The 15113-nt window shown below is 40.2% G+C and overlaps 1 protein-coding gene and 1 non-coding gene across 2 annotated transcripts; both read right to left on the bottom strand.

Moving 5' to 3' along the window:
- Positions 1–11117: 11117 nt before the first annotated feature.
- On the bottom strand, positions 11118–11651 carry LOC123628005 (ubiquitin-40S ribosomal protein S27a-like). Its single transcript, XM_045537586.1, has one exon. The coding sequence runs from the start codon at positions 11615–11617 to the stop codon at positions 11150–11152; it is 468 nt and encodes a 155-aa protein (XP_045393542.1). The 5' UTR covers positions 11618–11651; the 3' UTR covers positions 11118–11149.
- A 2922-nt stretch (positions 11652–14573) lies between these two features.
- Positions 14574–14677, bottom strand: LOC123628955. The gene has a single exon (XR_006731834.1). It is a non-coding gene; the product is annotated as a U6 spliceosomal RNA (small nuclear RNA).
- Between the last annotated feature and the right edge of the window lie 436 nt (positions 14678–15113).

Consider the following 15113-nt stretch of genomic DNA (forward strand, 5'->3'; position numbering starts at 1 on the left):
GAGAAGAGAACAAAACCGACACGACAGGTGAATTGTGATTTAATGTTCTACGAGAACCTAAGTCATCTGATTGGCTTTCGAGCTTTCATAGACTACCCATTGTGGTGCGACATTACGGCATCCTGTCTCAAGGTTGGACCCGTCGCTAAGGAAGTGTTTGCCGACAGAAAATCACTCTTCCGCGGTTCTCCTTTAAAGAGAACCGTAGACTTAATAACCATAGAAATGAAAGCGGAAGCTTTGCTAGGGTCTTGTTCCCGCCCTCCTCTGGGTGCCCGTCAAAGGGAAATCCCGCCTCTTGTGAAGCCCTTGCCCCACCCCACCCCCGCCTTTTCTTTAAGATTTGACAGTGATTTTGTTAACGTGATGCTATACATCACTTGGACCTAGCCACCAATAAATTAAAAATATCTGAAAGAAGCCGGGCGCGGTGGCTCACACCTGTAATCCTAGCACTCTGGGAGGCCGGAGTGGGAGGATCGCTTGAGCTCAGGAGCTTAGGAGTTCGAGACCCGCCTGAGCAAGAGCGAGACCACCCCCTCCCCACCGCCCCCGTCTCTACAAAAATTAGAAAAATTAGCCAGGCGTGGTGATGCGTGACGCGCATCTGTAGTCCCAGCTACTCGGGAGGCTGAGGCAGGAGGATCGCTTGAACCCAGGACTCTGAGGTTGCTGTGAGCTATTGATCGCACCACTGCACTCTACCAGGGGCGACAGAGTGAGACCCTGTCTCGAAAAACAACAACAACAACAAAAAAACCAACCAACCAACCAACCAACAAACAACAACAACAAAAAACAAAGGAAAGAATGAATTAAACAAAAAAAGTTTCATTAAAAAAACAAAAACAAACCAGGCTGGTGAAGCACCAGGAACATTCAAATAATTTTTTTTTCCTTTTTTTGCTTATTTTATTTTTTTATTTATAATATTAAAGTATCCATGTAACAAAATCAAATAAGTTTTAAATGCACCATAACCCTCACCAATCTAAGAGTGAGAGATGGTATCTCAGTGTGGTTTTAATTTTTTTTCTCATTTTGATAGGAGTAAATGATTTGCCTGCTGTAAGAAAATATTTTCAGCCAGGGATCTTTTTTTTCTTTCCTAATTTAATGACCTTTATTGAGATAGCATTATCTCTCAGTATGACGCACCCATTTTCAGGGTACAATTCAGTGAGTTTTGACAAATGTTCACAACCTTGTAACCACCACCACCACAAACAAGATATGGAACATTTCCATTCCTCCCCAAAGGCCCCTTTATGTCCCATCACAAACTCCACCCCCACCCCAGGCAACCACTGATTGGATTCCTGACACTAGATTATATTTGTTTTTTGTAGAGTTTCATTCAAATGGAATGGGACAGTATGTTCTCTTTTGTGCCTGGCTTCTTTCACTCAGCATAATGCTTTTGAGATTCGTCCAAGTTGTTTTGCGTATCAGTATTTTTTTTCCTTTTATTGATGAGTAAAATTCCATAGTGTGGATATACCACAATTTGTTTATCCATTTTCTTAGTGTAGTTTTACTTTATGTTTCTCTTATTATGAGTGAGATTGAACATCTTATGTGTTTAACTATAAAGACTATCTTAACTTTTTTTCTTTTTCTTTTCTTTTCTTTCTTTCTTTTTTTTTTTTTAGAGACAGGGTCTTGCTTTTTTGCCCAGGCTAGAACTCTTGGGCTTAAGCAATCCTCCCACCTCAGCCTCCCTAGCAGCTGGGATTGCAAGTGAAAGTCACCATGCCCAGTGAATTGTTTAATTTTTCATACAGACGGGTGTGGGGGGGAGATATCTCACCATGTTGCCCCAGGCTGGTCTCCAACTCCTGGCCTCCGCGATCCTCTTGCCTTGGCATCCCAAGTGCTGGTATTATAGGCATGAGCCACCACACCTGGCCTTTTTAAAAATGTTTGTTGTCAGTTCACATCTTTTGCCTGTTCGTTCTATTTGGTTTTTTGGTCTTTTTCCCCCCACCAATGCTCAAGAGTTCTTTGTATATTAGGGATATTAACACTTTATTGTAACATATATTGCAAATATTTTCTCCCACATTGTCAGGCATCTTTTGACCATGTTTATGACCCTAGGAGCTAGGAAATGTGTGTATGTATGCTAGCCCATGTATACACAAACATATGTACTTATTTCTGTATCTATCCATCTATATGTATTTTAAAATAAACATGAATTCATACTGATATTCCAGTACTACATGCTTCATTCTAGCCTTCCCTTCTTGCTTATCTGTAACCTCCCATTGCAACAATGAGAAACTTAGTTTCCACGATCCACCACCAAATTATTTAATTGTTCAATACCACTATACATGTATAGCAGTACCAGAATTGTTAACCCATACACCCACAATTATACCAGAGTTAAATGTTTTTGTACAGTTCCTTTTGTCTTTAGCCTTGGAGTTTCCAATCAAAACACCATTTTCTAAAGTAACTTAGGTCAGCACCTCTTCCTCCACCTCCTTCAGTGAGGTTATGTTATACATTTGTAATATAGTTAGATTATGTTGTCGCAATTTCCATTCTATACTGGATCCTCTGACCTCCTGGTTGATTTTTTGAAAAAAAATTTGCATGCATTAAGATGCCTTTTTTGTACTGTAAAGATCTATGTGGTTTGACAAATGCACTCTAAAGTTTTCTTCACATAGGTTTTCCGTGTTCACATTTCTCCTTAGGTTTCTTCCTAAGTATATTATTTTCTTTGTTGCTATTGTAATTGAGGCTTTCTCTATCATTATATCCTCTAACTGGTTACTGTTTGTATATACAAAGGCCATTGATTTCTCTGTGTTAATTTTGTATCCTTCTACTTTACTGAATACTTTTTTGTTAGAGTTAGTTTTATCATTGAGTCTCTAGGATTTTCCAGGCACAAAAATCATATCATCTGAAAATAGAGATATCTTTATTTCTTATTTTCCAGTCAATTAAACTGCCTCTAATTGATTTCTCTTGTCTCCTTAGCATTTTCCACTAACAAGAACCAGTGCCCTTTGGAGAAATGGCTGATTCCAGGGCTGGGGCAGGGAAAGTACAAGATTAGCCTGAAACATCTTGTTTTACCATCCATTGAATGAATTTGAATAAGGGAAGAATCCATGAGTCCAAAGTGACCTAAATAAATAAATAGAGGAGAAGGGAAAACTCTTACTTACAAAGGAATGCCAACTAATAAATGTAGAAGAAATGATAGAATTAGAAAATCACAGCCAGGCATGGTGAGTCGACTCATGCTTGTAATCCCAGCACTTTGGGAGGCCAAGGCAGGAGGATTGCTTGAGGCCAAGAGTTCAGCCTGCAAGACCAGCCTGCAAAACATAGTGAGACCCTGTAGCTACAAAATTTTTTTGAAAAAACTAGCTGGCTGTGGTGGCATGCACCTGTAGTCCCAGCTATTCAGGAGACTGAGGCAGGAGAATCACTTGAGGTCAGGGGTTTGAGGCTGTAGTGTGCTATGATCAGTCGTGCCTGTGAATAGCCACTGCACACTAGCCTGGACAACATAGCAAGACCCCATACTAAATTGCATAAAATAAAATAAAATAGTAAAGTAAAATAAAATACAACATATAATCCTGGATAGAATCCTATACCATAAATTTTTTTTTATATTTTACTATAAAAGACATCACTGGGACAACTGGGAAAACTTTGAATAATGTCTGTAAAATAGATAAGAGGATTGTATCACTATTAATTTCCTGATTTTGATAATGATAATCTGGTTATATAAGACAATGTCTTTCTTATATATGTCTTTGTACAGAAAAGACTGAGACTGTTCTCTTTAGAAAGATCTGGCTGGGGGCAGTGGCTCCCGCCTGTAATCCTAGCACTCTGGGAGGCCGAGGTGGGAGGATTGCTCGAGGTCAGGAGTTCAAGACCAGCCTGAGCAAGAACGAGACCCCATCTCTACTAAAAATAGAAAAAAACAATAGCCAGACGACTAAAAATAGAAACAAAAAAAATTAGCCAAGCATGGTGGCTCGCACCTGTAGTCCCAGCTATTCAGGAGGCTGAGGCAGGAGGATCGCTTGAGCCCAGGAGTTTGAGGTTGCTGTGAGCTAGACTGACAGCATGGCTAGGCTGTTGCTCTAGCCCGGGCAACAGAGTGAGACTTTGTCTCAAAAAAAAAAAAAGTTATCTATTTCTTCCTGAATGGGCACTGGTATTTTGTGTTTTTCAAGGAATTTGTTGTCAGAATTATTGGCATGAAGTTGTTCATAGTATTCTCCTTTAACCTTTTTAAAAATTGTGACAAAATATGCATAACATAAAATGTGTCATTTTATGTACCATTTTATCATTTTTGTAACTGTATAATTCAGAGGCATTAAGTACATTCACAATGTTGTGTAACCATCACCACTAATTCCAGAACTTTTTCATCATCTCAAACAGAAACTCTGTACCTATTAAGCAATAACTCCCCATTCTCCTCCACCCCTACCCCCTGGTGACCTCTATTCCACTTTCTGTCTCTATGAATTTACCTATTCTAGATATCACATATAAGTGGAATCATACAATATTTGTCCTGTGTCTGGCTTATTTCACTTAGCATGTTTTCAAGGTTCATACTGAGTTGACCTCTCAGTCTCCAGGCAGTAAGCTGGGCAATCATAAACCTCACTTTGTTTGTTTCTCATCTGTCAGGGATCACTTTCCTTCTTTGTCTGATGTCCAATATCTTGAGATTTGTAGTTTCATATTATTTTTATTTATCTCGATTTTTATTTGTTTCAGGCAGGAGGGCAAATTAGATTCCTATTACTCCCTCTTAGTTGGAAGTGGAAATCTCCTTATTGCTTTGTTAATCTGGAAGGTTATTTTTAATTTTTTTGTGGAGACAGTCTTGCTATATTGTTCAGGCTGGTCTTGAACTCCTGGCCTTAAGAGATCCTCCTGTCTCCATCTCCTAAAGTGCTAGCATTAAAGGTGTGAGCCACCATGCCCCACCCAATGTGGTAGTTTTATCAATTACTGAGCAAAGGATGTTAAAATCTCCAATCATGATTGTGCATTTGTCTATTTTGTTGGGTTTTGTGTCATGTATTGTGAAATGCTGTTGTTAGGTATCTCACACATTTATGTTTGTGTTCCTGATAAATTCACCCTTTTCTCATTATGAAATGTCCCTCTATCTCTGGTAGAGGGTCTTAAAAGTCTATTTTGTTGTTATTAATATAGCCATTCCAGGTTTCTCAAGCTTAGTGTGTGAATGGTATATATTTTTCTATGCTATAACTTCCAAACTGTGTCTTTATATTTAATGTATTTCTCCTTTACATACCATATAAGCTGGGTCTAGTGCCATGCCAAACCATATTGGAGCCTGAGGCAGAAGGAAAACTGTGTGTCCCTATATACATATTTTATGTAATTTTAAATGGTTAAATTTTCTTAAAACATTAGTCATTGAAAAAATATTAACAAATTGTGATGTAGGTGTATTAAGATTCAGATTTTTATTTATTTATTTTTGAGACAGAGTTTTATTCTGTCACCCAGGCTAGAGTGCTGTGGCATCAGCCTAGATCACAGCATACTCATATTCCTGGGCTCAAGCCACCGCCTGCCTCAGCCTCCCGAGTAGCTGGGACTACAGGCATGCGCCACCATGCCTGGCCAAAACTCATATTATTTTAAGTTTAAATATTTTATTTATACCCAAAACCCAGAATTTATTATAATTTTACTTTCCTTACTTTAATAGAAGCAAATTCACCAGTTGTATTTTCAAAATGTATTTCTTTGCTTAAGCTCATTTTCAGCTGAGAGAATTGCCATGTTTGACAATTTCTCTTGACAAGTGATGATCTGAAATAATTTTTAATTAACTTCAGCTTACAGGAACTTCTTTGGCAGGGCACCACTGTGACTGGTATTATTAAAACATTCTCAGAGCCACTTCCAAAGTTGAGTAAGATTTCACTAAGCAGCCAGGCATGGTGGCTCACACCTGTTAATCCCAGCACTTCGGGAAGCTAAAGCAGAAGAATCACTTGAAGTCAGAAGTTTGAGATCAGCTTGGGCAAGATAGCTAGGCTCCATCTCTACAAAACACAAAACAAACAAATTAGCCAGATGTGGTGGCACAGGCCTGTAGTCCCAGCTACTCAGGAGGCTAAGGTGGGAGGATTGCTTGAGCCTAGGAATTGGAGGCTGCAGCGAGCTATGATCAGGCCATTGCACTCCAGAGTGAGACACTGTCTCTTAAAAAAAAGGATTTCACTAAGCAAAATTCATAAATCAGTCTAAGAAGATCCAAACACAATGCTGAATTTATATTATAAATCATTGAAAGTATATCTGCTTAGGCTGGGTGCGGTGGCTCATGTCTATAATCCTAGCACTCTGGGAGGCCGAGGCAGGAGGATTGCTCGAGGTCAGGAGTTCGAGACCAGCCTGAGCAAGAGCAAGACCCCATCTCTATCAAAAATAGAAAAATTAGCCAGGCATGGTGGTGGGCACCTGTAGTCTCAGCTACTTGGGGGGCTGAGGCAGGAGGATGGCTTGAGCCCTGGAGTTTGAGGTTGCAGTGAGCTACGATGATGACACTGCACTCTAGCCAGGGCGACAGAGTGAGACCCTGTCTCAAAGAGATCCATTCATTGCAGCATTATTCACAATTGCCAAGAACTGGAAGCAACCCAAATGTCCACTGATGAATGAATAAAGAAAGTATGGTATAGCCTGGGTGCAATGGCTCGTGCCTGTACTCCTAGCACTCTGGGAGGCTGAGGTGGGAGGATTGCTTGAGTTCAGGAGGTCAAGACCAGTCTGAGCAAGAGCGAGACCAGGTCTCTATTAAAAATATAAAAATTAGCTAGGTGTTGTGGTGTGCACCTGTAGTCCCAGCTACTCAGGAAGCTGAGGCAGGAGGATCACTTGAGCCCCAGAGTTTGAGGTTGCTGTGAGCTAGCCTGATGCCACGGCACTCTACTCAGGGGAACAGAGTAAGACTCTGTCTCCAGAAAAAAAAAAAAAAAAGAGAAGAAAATATGGTATAAGCCAGTGCCATAGGCGTGTAGTCTCAGCTACCAAGGAGGCTGAGGAAGGAAGATCGCTTGAAACCAGGAATTTGAGGCTGTAGTGTGAAATTATCACACCTGTGAATAGCCACTGCACTGGGTAACATAGGGAGACCCCATCTCAGAAAATGTGGTATATATACACAATGGAATATTATTGACCCATAACTAAGAAGGAAATCCTGTCATTTGTGATGACATGGATGAATCTGGAGGACATGTCAAGTGAAATAAGCCAGTCACAGAAGGACAAATACTGCATAGTTCCACTTACATGAGGTATGTTAAGTAATCTAACTCAGAAGCAAACAGTTTACAGTAGGGTACACACTCCTATAAGACCCTAATGCTGCAGCTGATCTGACAGGAGGTGGAGATCAGGCGGTGCTGTGAGTGATGGGGAGCAGCTGTAAATACAGATGTAGCTTTGATTGCTTGCCTGGTGCTCACCTCCTCCTGTGTGGCCAGTTCCTAACAGGCCACTGACCTGTACCAGTTCACACAGCCTGGGGGCTGGGGACCACAGAGGTATAGAATTTCAATCATGCAAGATGAAAAAATTGTAGATATCTGCTGTACAACATTGTGCTTATGGTTAACAATATTGTACTACACAGAGTAAATCTCATATTATGTGGTTGTGTGTTTTTTTACCACAATTAAAAAATTATATATAAAAAACACCCCAAAATTGCTTTCAAAGTTACTGTCTCTTATTTGTTGTAAACAAAGGAATACAGCTTCTCTTAAGCATGCAGCATTAAAAATAGTCAGGATTTTTTCTTGTAGAGCTTTATTAACTTTTCCCACTTGGTTCAAAATATATCCCATACAGATAAACTACATAAAAATTTGTAATCTATTTGCACCAAGATGCTTTTGATTTCACATAACGCAATATGTCATTTGATATTATATCTTTCAATATTTGATTAACATCTTTAATTTTTGAGTGAATTACCTTGATTGTATTTGATCTTGATGCCCATTGGGTATCTGTATATGTTTTTAATGTAGTTTTTTACAGCAGACATAAGAATAGCCCATCTAGGCTGGGGGCAGTGGCTCACACCTGTAATTCTAGCTCTCTGGGAGGCCAAGGCGGGAGGATCACTCAAGGTCAGGAGTTCAAGACCGGCCTGAGCAAGAGCGAGACCCCGTCTCTACTAAAAAATAGAAAGAAATTATCTGGCCAACTAAAATATATATAGAAAAAAAAATTAGCCGGGCATGGTGGTGCATGCCTGTAGTCCCAGCTACTTGGGAGGCTGAGGCAGTAGGATGGCTTAAGCCCAGGAGTTTGAGGTTGCTGTGAGCTAGGCTGATGCCACGGCACTCACTCTAGCCCGAGCAACAAAAGCGAGACTCTGTCTCAAAAAAAAAAAAATGCTAAAAAAAAAAATTTAAAAAGCAATTGGCAGTCAAGAAGGTAGATTATTAAAATTTATTTCAAATGGCATTTTCTTAATTTCTTGATCACACTCAATGTTACCAGTTACTGTAATTTTGAACATTTCCCTTTCTTTAATTTTCCTTCATACTTTGAAGAAGGTGGTTTAGTTAACTCTGAATTTGATGGTAATGCTATTCTAATGTCAATGTTAGAAACTTGGTCATTTTCCGTAGCTAGAATACCAGGTTTTTATAGCAAAAATTGTAACTGCTCCCTTTCTTTTTTTCCTGAACATCGTACCACTTGGCTTTTTAGATGTCATATTTGTCTAAAATTTTTTAGTATAAATTTAAAATATATTTATTTTTCATTAATACAATATTTAGAGTAAATAGAAGAGTAGAGAAGATTTGTATAGATTTTGATATTTAACAATAAAACAAGTGTGTTGGTACTGATTAGCTATATCAATTAAAAAACAATAAAGCAGGTATGCATAACAATTTGCATCAAAAACTTAAAAATCAGGCCTATCACAGTGGCTCACACCTGTAACTCCAGCACTTTGGGAGGCCAAGTTGGGAGGATCCCTTGAGTCTAGGAGTTGGAGGCTGCAGTGAGCTATGATCATGCCATTACATTCCAGCCTGGGCAACAGAGGGAGATCCTGTCCCTAAATGAAATAAAATAAATTTTTAAAACTTTCATTTATTTATTTATTTTAATTTCAAAATATGATGGGGGTACAAATGTTGAGGTTACATATATTGCCTTTGAACTGCCTGAGTCAGAGCTACAAGCGTGCCCATCCCCAGAGAGTGCATACCACACCCACTAGGTGTGAATTTACCCAAATCAAAAATTACAAAACAGCAGAAAATTATGTACCAGGTTTCCAGACAAATTTAGTGAAAGATAAGTAGTCAAAAAATAAATTTTTATAAAAGGATTTAATAATAGTGAACTACTTGTCATGGTTTTAAGTGAATAAAGTATAAACATTTCCTGGTAATTTTTTAATTTTCCTGGTTTAAAAAAATATTTCAGGCCGGGTGAGGTAGCTCATGCCGGTAATCCTAAAATTCTGGGAGGCTGAGGTGGGAAGATTGCTTGAGTTCAAGAGTTCAAGACCAGTCTGAGTAAGAGTGAGATCTCCATCTCTACTAAAAATAGAAAAAAATTAGCTGAGTGTTGTGGCATGCACCCATAGTCCCAGCTACTTGGGAGGCTGAGGTAGGAGGATCCCTTGAGCCCAGGAGTTTGAGGTTGCAGTGAGCTAGGCTGACGCCACTGCACTCTACCCAGGGGGACAAAGTGAGACTCTGTATCAAAAAAAAAAAATTCTAGAAAATGTTTGATGTTTGATCAAATTTTATTGGCCGGGCGTGGTGGCTCATGCCTGGAATCCTTGCACTCTGGGAGGCCGAGGCAGGAGGATCACTTGAGGTCAGGAGTTGGAGACCAGCCTGAGCAAGAGCGAGACCCGTCTCTACTAAAAATACAAAAATAAATAAATAAATAAATAATTTTATTGTGAAAAGTCAATTATATTAATAACATTTGTATTGCTTATCTAAGTGCTCTTAATAATGTTTCTTTAGATCACACAAACATGTCTTTGTAATAAAATAAAACTTTCCCTTTTACCCTGCAGTACTGTAAACTGCAACTATAAACAATGAAACAAATTTGTCAACTTCCTTCAGTATGGAATAATGACAATCAGAAGAAATTACAAGTGAGGGATTTTTTTCATATCATCAAGCCTGTCCCTCCCCTCCACTTTCACAATTCTCGGGATATTGCAAACTTAGGATGTAATCTTGTCTTTATGTAAAATTCTGATATTTGTGCATCATGGATTGCATTGCATTAATTTTTCCAAGTTGCGATAAAATAGTATTTACTTTGATTACTGAATTTTTTGGTGCCCCCTTAAATTTTATACCAAAGGCTAGTCCCTATCTTGCCTCACCCTAATCCTGGCTCTGGTTGGGTCTTGTTTTTTGATTTTCCAGTCTGAAATCCTTGCCTTTTAATTGAATCTTTTACTCCATTTACATTTTATGGAATTATTGATATGGTCAGATTAAGCTCTGTCACATGGTTATTTGTTTTCCATTTATTCCTTCGGTTTTTGATTGTCTGTTCCTCCTTTCCCACCTTCTGTTTTTTTTTTTTTTGTTTGTTTGTTTTTGAGACAGAGTCTCACTCTGTTGCCCAGGCTAGAGTGAGTGCCGTGGCGTCAGCCTAGCTCACAGCAACCTCAAACTCCTGGGCTCATGCGATCCTCCTGCCTCAGCCTCCCGAGTAGCTGGGACTACAGGCATGTGCCACCGTGCCCGGCTAATTTTTTCTATATATTCTTAGCTGTCCAGATCATTTCTTTCTATTTTTAGTAGAGATGGGGTCTCGCTGTTGCTGAGGCTGGTCTCGAACTCCTGACCTCGAGCGATCCTCCCGCCTCGGCCTCCCAGAGTGCTAGGATTACAGGCGTGAGCCACTGCGCCCGGCCCCCACCTTCTTTTGAGTTAACAAACATATTTTAATATTCAATTTTTATTCCTCTATTGGCTTTTCAGCTGTACCTGTTTTCATTATTTTCTTTAGAGGTTGCCCTGGTGTTTACAAAATGCATCCTTAACTATTTTTTTTTGTTAGTTCATAACTTTTATTAACTCATATACAATTACTTGTCTTCTGGTTTATTGAAGCAGTAAGTTAGACAACATTTGCCACAATAATGTCTATCAAAGTTGCTGGCCATAAAAACTCCAGCGCCACATTCATCTGAAGGACACTCCCGATGAAGGCGACTAATTTCACCATTCTCATCCACCTTATAGTATTTCAGGACAGCCAACTTAACCTTCTTTCTCTTATGCTTATTCTTCTTGGGAGTGGTGTAAGACTTCTTCCTTTTCTTAGCACCACCACGAAGTCTCAACACAAGATGAAGAGTGGACTCCTTTTGAATGTTGTAGTCAGACAAAGTACATCCATCTTCCAGTTGCTTGCCAGCAAAAATCAGTCTTTGCTGATCAGGAGGAATTCCTTCCTTATCCTGGATCTTGGCCTTTACATTTTCTGTTGTATCTGAGGGTTCGACCTCGAGAGTGATAGTCTTCCCTGTAAGGGTTTTTACGAAAATCTGCATCTTGGTGGTGGTTCCACCACAGATGGCGGATCCGAAAGCCTTAACTATTAATAATCACAGTCAGCTGTGCGTGGTGGCTCACGCCTGTAAATCCTAGCACTCTGGGAGGCCAAGGTGGGAAGATTGCTTGACCTCAGGAGTTTGAGACAAGCCTGAGCAAGAGTGAGATCCCATCTCTACTAAAAAATATAAAAAAATCTGGCTGGGCAACTAAAAATATAAAAAAAATTAGCCAGGTGTAGTGGTGCACACCTGTAGTCCCAGCTACTTGGGAGGCTGAGGCAGGAGGATCACTTGAGCCCAGGAGTTTGAGGTTGCTGTGAGCTGGGCTGACACCACGGCACTCTACTGGGCAACAGAGCAAGCCTCTTACTCAAAAAAAAGAAAAAGAAAAAGAAAAAAAATAATCACAGTCAACTTAAAGTTAATTTTGTACCGTTTCATGTAAGATGGAAAAACCTTGCAACAGTGTTTTCATTTACCAAATAATGTCCTTTGTGTTATTGTTATGTATATTATGTCTACATACATTATCAATCCCATGATACAGCTTGATTCTTTTGAGGCATGTTTTTGGATATTTTAGGGAGGATCTACAAGTAATCCTTACTCTAGGGCTGAATGGCCTTTCTGGGGTCTTTGTTTCTCAGTGGATACTGGGTGAGGACTCTCCACCCCGGCTGTTCAAAATTCTTATAGAACCGTGCAACCCCTGGAATCTCCATTCAGTTCACATAAGCCCAGGACTGTTCCCTTCCCAGTCTTGCAGCATCTCGCTCTAAGCCTGCACAGCTTACTGTTTGGCCAAAATACTAAGCTGCATTTTGTTCTAAGTGAAAGACCTAAAGTAAAGCCTATGGTGATTTTTGGAACTACACCTCTGCAAAGTTCTTTTCTCTCCAGTGTCATGCCTGATAGACTGAAGTCTCAGCAGCCTCAAAATCTGACTGCTCTCTCCCCAGCTCAGCTGTATTGCTATTCTCTGCCTAGGTTGCACTTTTCTGCAGGGAGAGCCTAAAACTGACCCAGGCAGAGAGAAGGAACCATCATAGGGCTTACTACTTGCTTCCCCTCACTCAGAGGTTATCACAATCCAGTACAGCTGGATATAAAAGACACTGAGAAGCCTTGATAAACATGTCTCTATAATGCCACCAGCTTCAGTCTCATGGCAAGAATAAAAAAGCCACAATTGACAGATGAAGACAAATATGACTGTATTTGATTAAATATACCAGTCTTCCTTGTCTTTTGTGACTTTGGCACTTTTGAAGAATACCGGTTTAAGTATTTTGTAGAATATCTCTCAATTTGGGTTTCTCTGATACTTTCTCATGGTTGCACTGAGGTTATGGGTTTTGGGGAAAGAATACCACAAAAGTGAGATGCCATTCTCCTTGCATCATATCAGAGGGTGTATGATAACATTATGTCTTATTACTGATGATGTTAACATTTATCTCTTGGTTAAGGTGGTGTCTGCCAGGATTTTCCACTGTAAGTTTACTATTTTTCACTTTCCAGACTCTTTTTTACTTCTCTAAGACCCACAAAGGCATATCCATACTCTTTTCACTAGAAGCAATCCCGAAGTCCAGCTCACATTCAAGAGCAGGAAGAGAATTAAGCTCCATCTCTTGGAGAAATGAGAATCCAATATGTAGTATATATTTTGGGGGTGATACTTTTAAGGCTCTGCAACTATTGTGTTTCACCTTAAAGTTTTGCTCACTAGTTTTAGCATTTAGTGGATCTTGCCTGCCATAATTATTACTGTGGTATTCTAATGGGAATTTTCTACTTCCCTCATTTCTTCTGTATTTATTATTTGGAATTATTTCTCCAGTATGTATGTATGTATGCATGTATGTATGTATTTAATTGAGATAGGGTCTTGCTATGTTGCCCAGACTGGAGTGTAGAGGCTATTCACAGGCACGATCAGAGCACACTACCTACAGCCTCGAAATACCAGGCTCAAGCAATCCTCCTGCCTCAGCCTCCCAAGTAGCTGGAGCTGTAAGCACGCACCACCGCACCTGGCTCTCAGCATTTACTTATTTATTCAATCATATCACTTATTTATATAAGTATGGAATCATGGATGTTTATTTTTTGGACTATAATTCAATACTACCATTTTTGTTCAAACTGTTCCAGCTTTGGCCATTGGGAGTTTTCAGGTTGGCTTCTGTAACCTTATGATATGCTCTCATTTTTTTTCCAGTTACCTCCTTACTTTCTAACACTGTAGGATGATCCAGGCTCATATTGTATTTCTCTGCTCCAACCTTAAAATCAGCCATTTCCCTAGGAGCCCTGGTTCCTTTTATTGAAGAATGGCATTTAGAAATACTAGATGTGTTCGTTGTTTCTGGAATAGCACAATTTGTAGGCCTTCTTAGTGGACAGACTGGGAGAAACTGTCAGCAGAGACCAAGAAGATACGACAACTAAATGTAATGTGGTCTCTGTGGTAGGTAGTTTCTAAGATGCCCTTGTTACGGCAAGTGTTACAGCGAGCAGTCCCGAGGACAAACCGAGCGGCACACGGAGAGTCGGAGAATCAAGGTTTATTTGCCGGTGGGCTCAGAGGGGTCTTGCCACCAAATTCTGAGCCCCATCTACCCAATTTTTTTCATTTTTATTAAGTTGGGCTGATCCAAGGGGAGGGGTCTCAGGTGACTAATGCCCGCCAGGCAATAGGTTAGGTTAGTGTTTTGCACCAGATAATTAGGTTTAGTGTTATGCTGATGTACTAGATGTTAGGTTAGTGATATGCTAATGTGCCAGGTGTTAGGTTAGTAACATGCCAATGTGGGTCCTCCGTGAGAGGGGGGCCCTAGGTGGCTGCTGTGCCAAGCAATAGATGGGGGTCTTCCCTATCACCCTCCCACCAGCTATATTTACGGACTTTTATAATCCTCTCACCTTCAGTAACGTGATTCTTTTCTTTTCTTTTTTTTTAAGCTTCACGAATTTGCGTGTCATCCTTGCACAGGGGCCATGCTAATCTCTGTATCATTCCAATGTTAGTATATGTGCTGCCAAAGTGAGCACAGTAATGTGATTCTAACCAGAAGAATGCCTCAACATTGAGGGGATATCACTTCTATGATTAGATTACGAGACGTTACCTCCATTTTGCTAGCCAACTCTCTCTCGCTGGCTTTGATGAAGCAAACTACCATGCTGTGAACTGCCTCCCATAAAGGGACACACAGCAATGGTGGAGGGCACCTCTGGCTGACAGCCACCAAGGAACTGGGGCCTTCCGTTCAACAGGCTGCAGAGAACTGAATCCTGCCAACAACCACAGGAGCACGGAACGCATCCTTCCCCAGTTGCACGTTCAGAGGAATCCTCAATCCTGCCCTCTTTCCTTGGTTGTGCCCTCATGAGACACTGAAGTTGGGGACCAGCTGAGCCCAGCTTGGACTCCTGACTCACAAAACCTGACAGATAATGAATATGTGTTGTTTGTAGCCTCTAAGAC

This window comes from Lemur catta, chromosome X (assembly GCF_020740605.2).
Source record: "Lemur catta isolate mLemCat1 chromosome X, mLemCat1.pri, whole genome shotgun sequence".
In the NCBI taxonomy this organism is placed as follows: Eukaryota; Metazoa; Chordata; class Mammalia; order Primates; family Lemuridae; genus Lemur; species Lemur catta.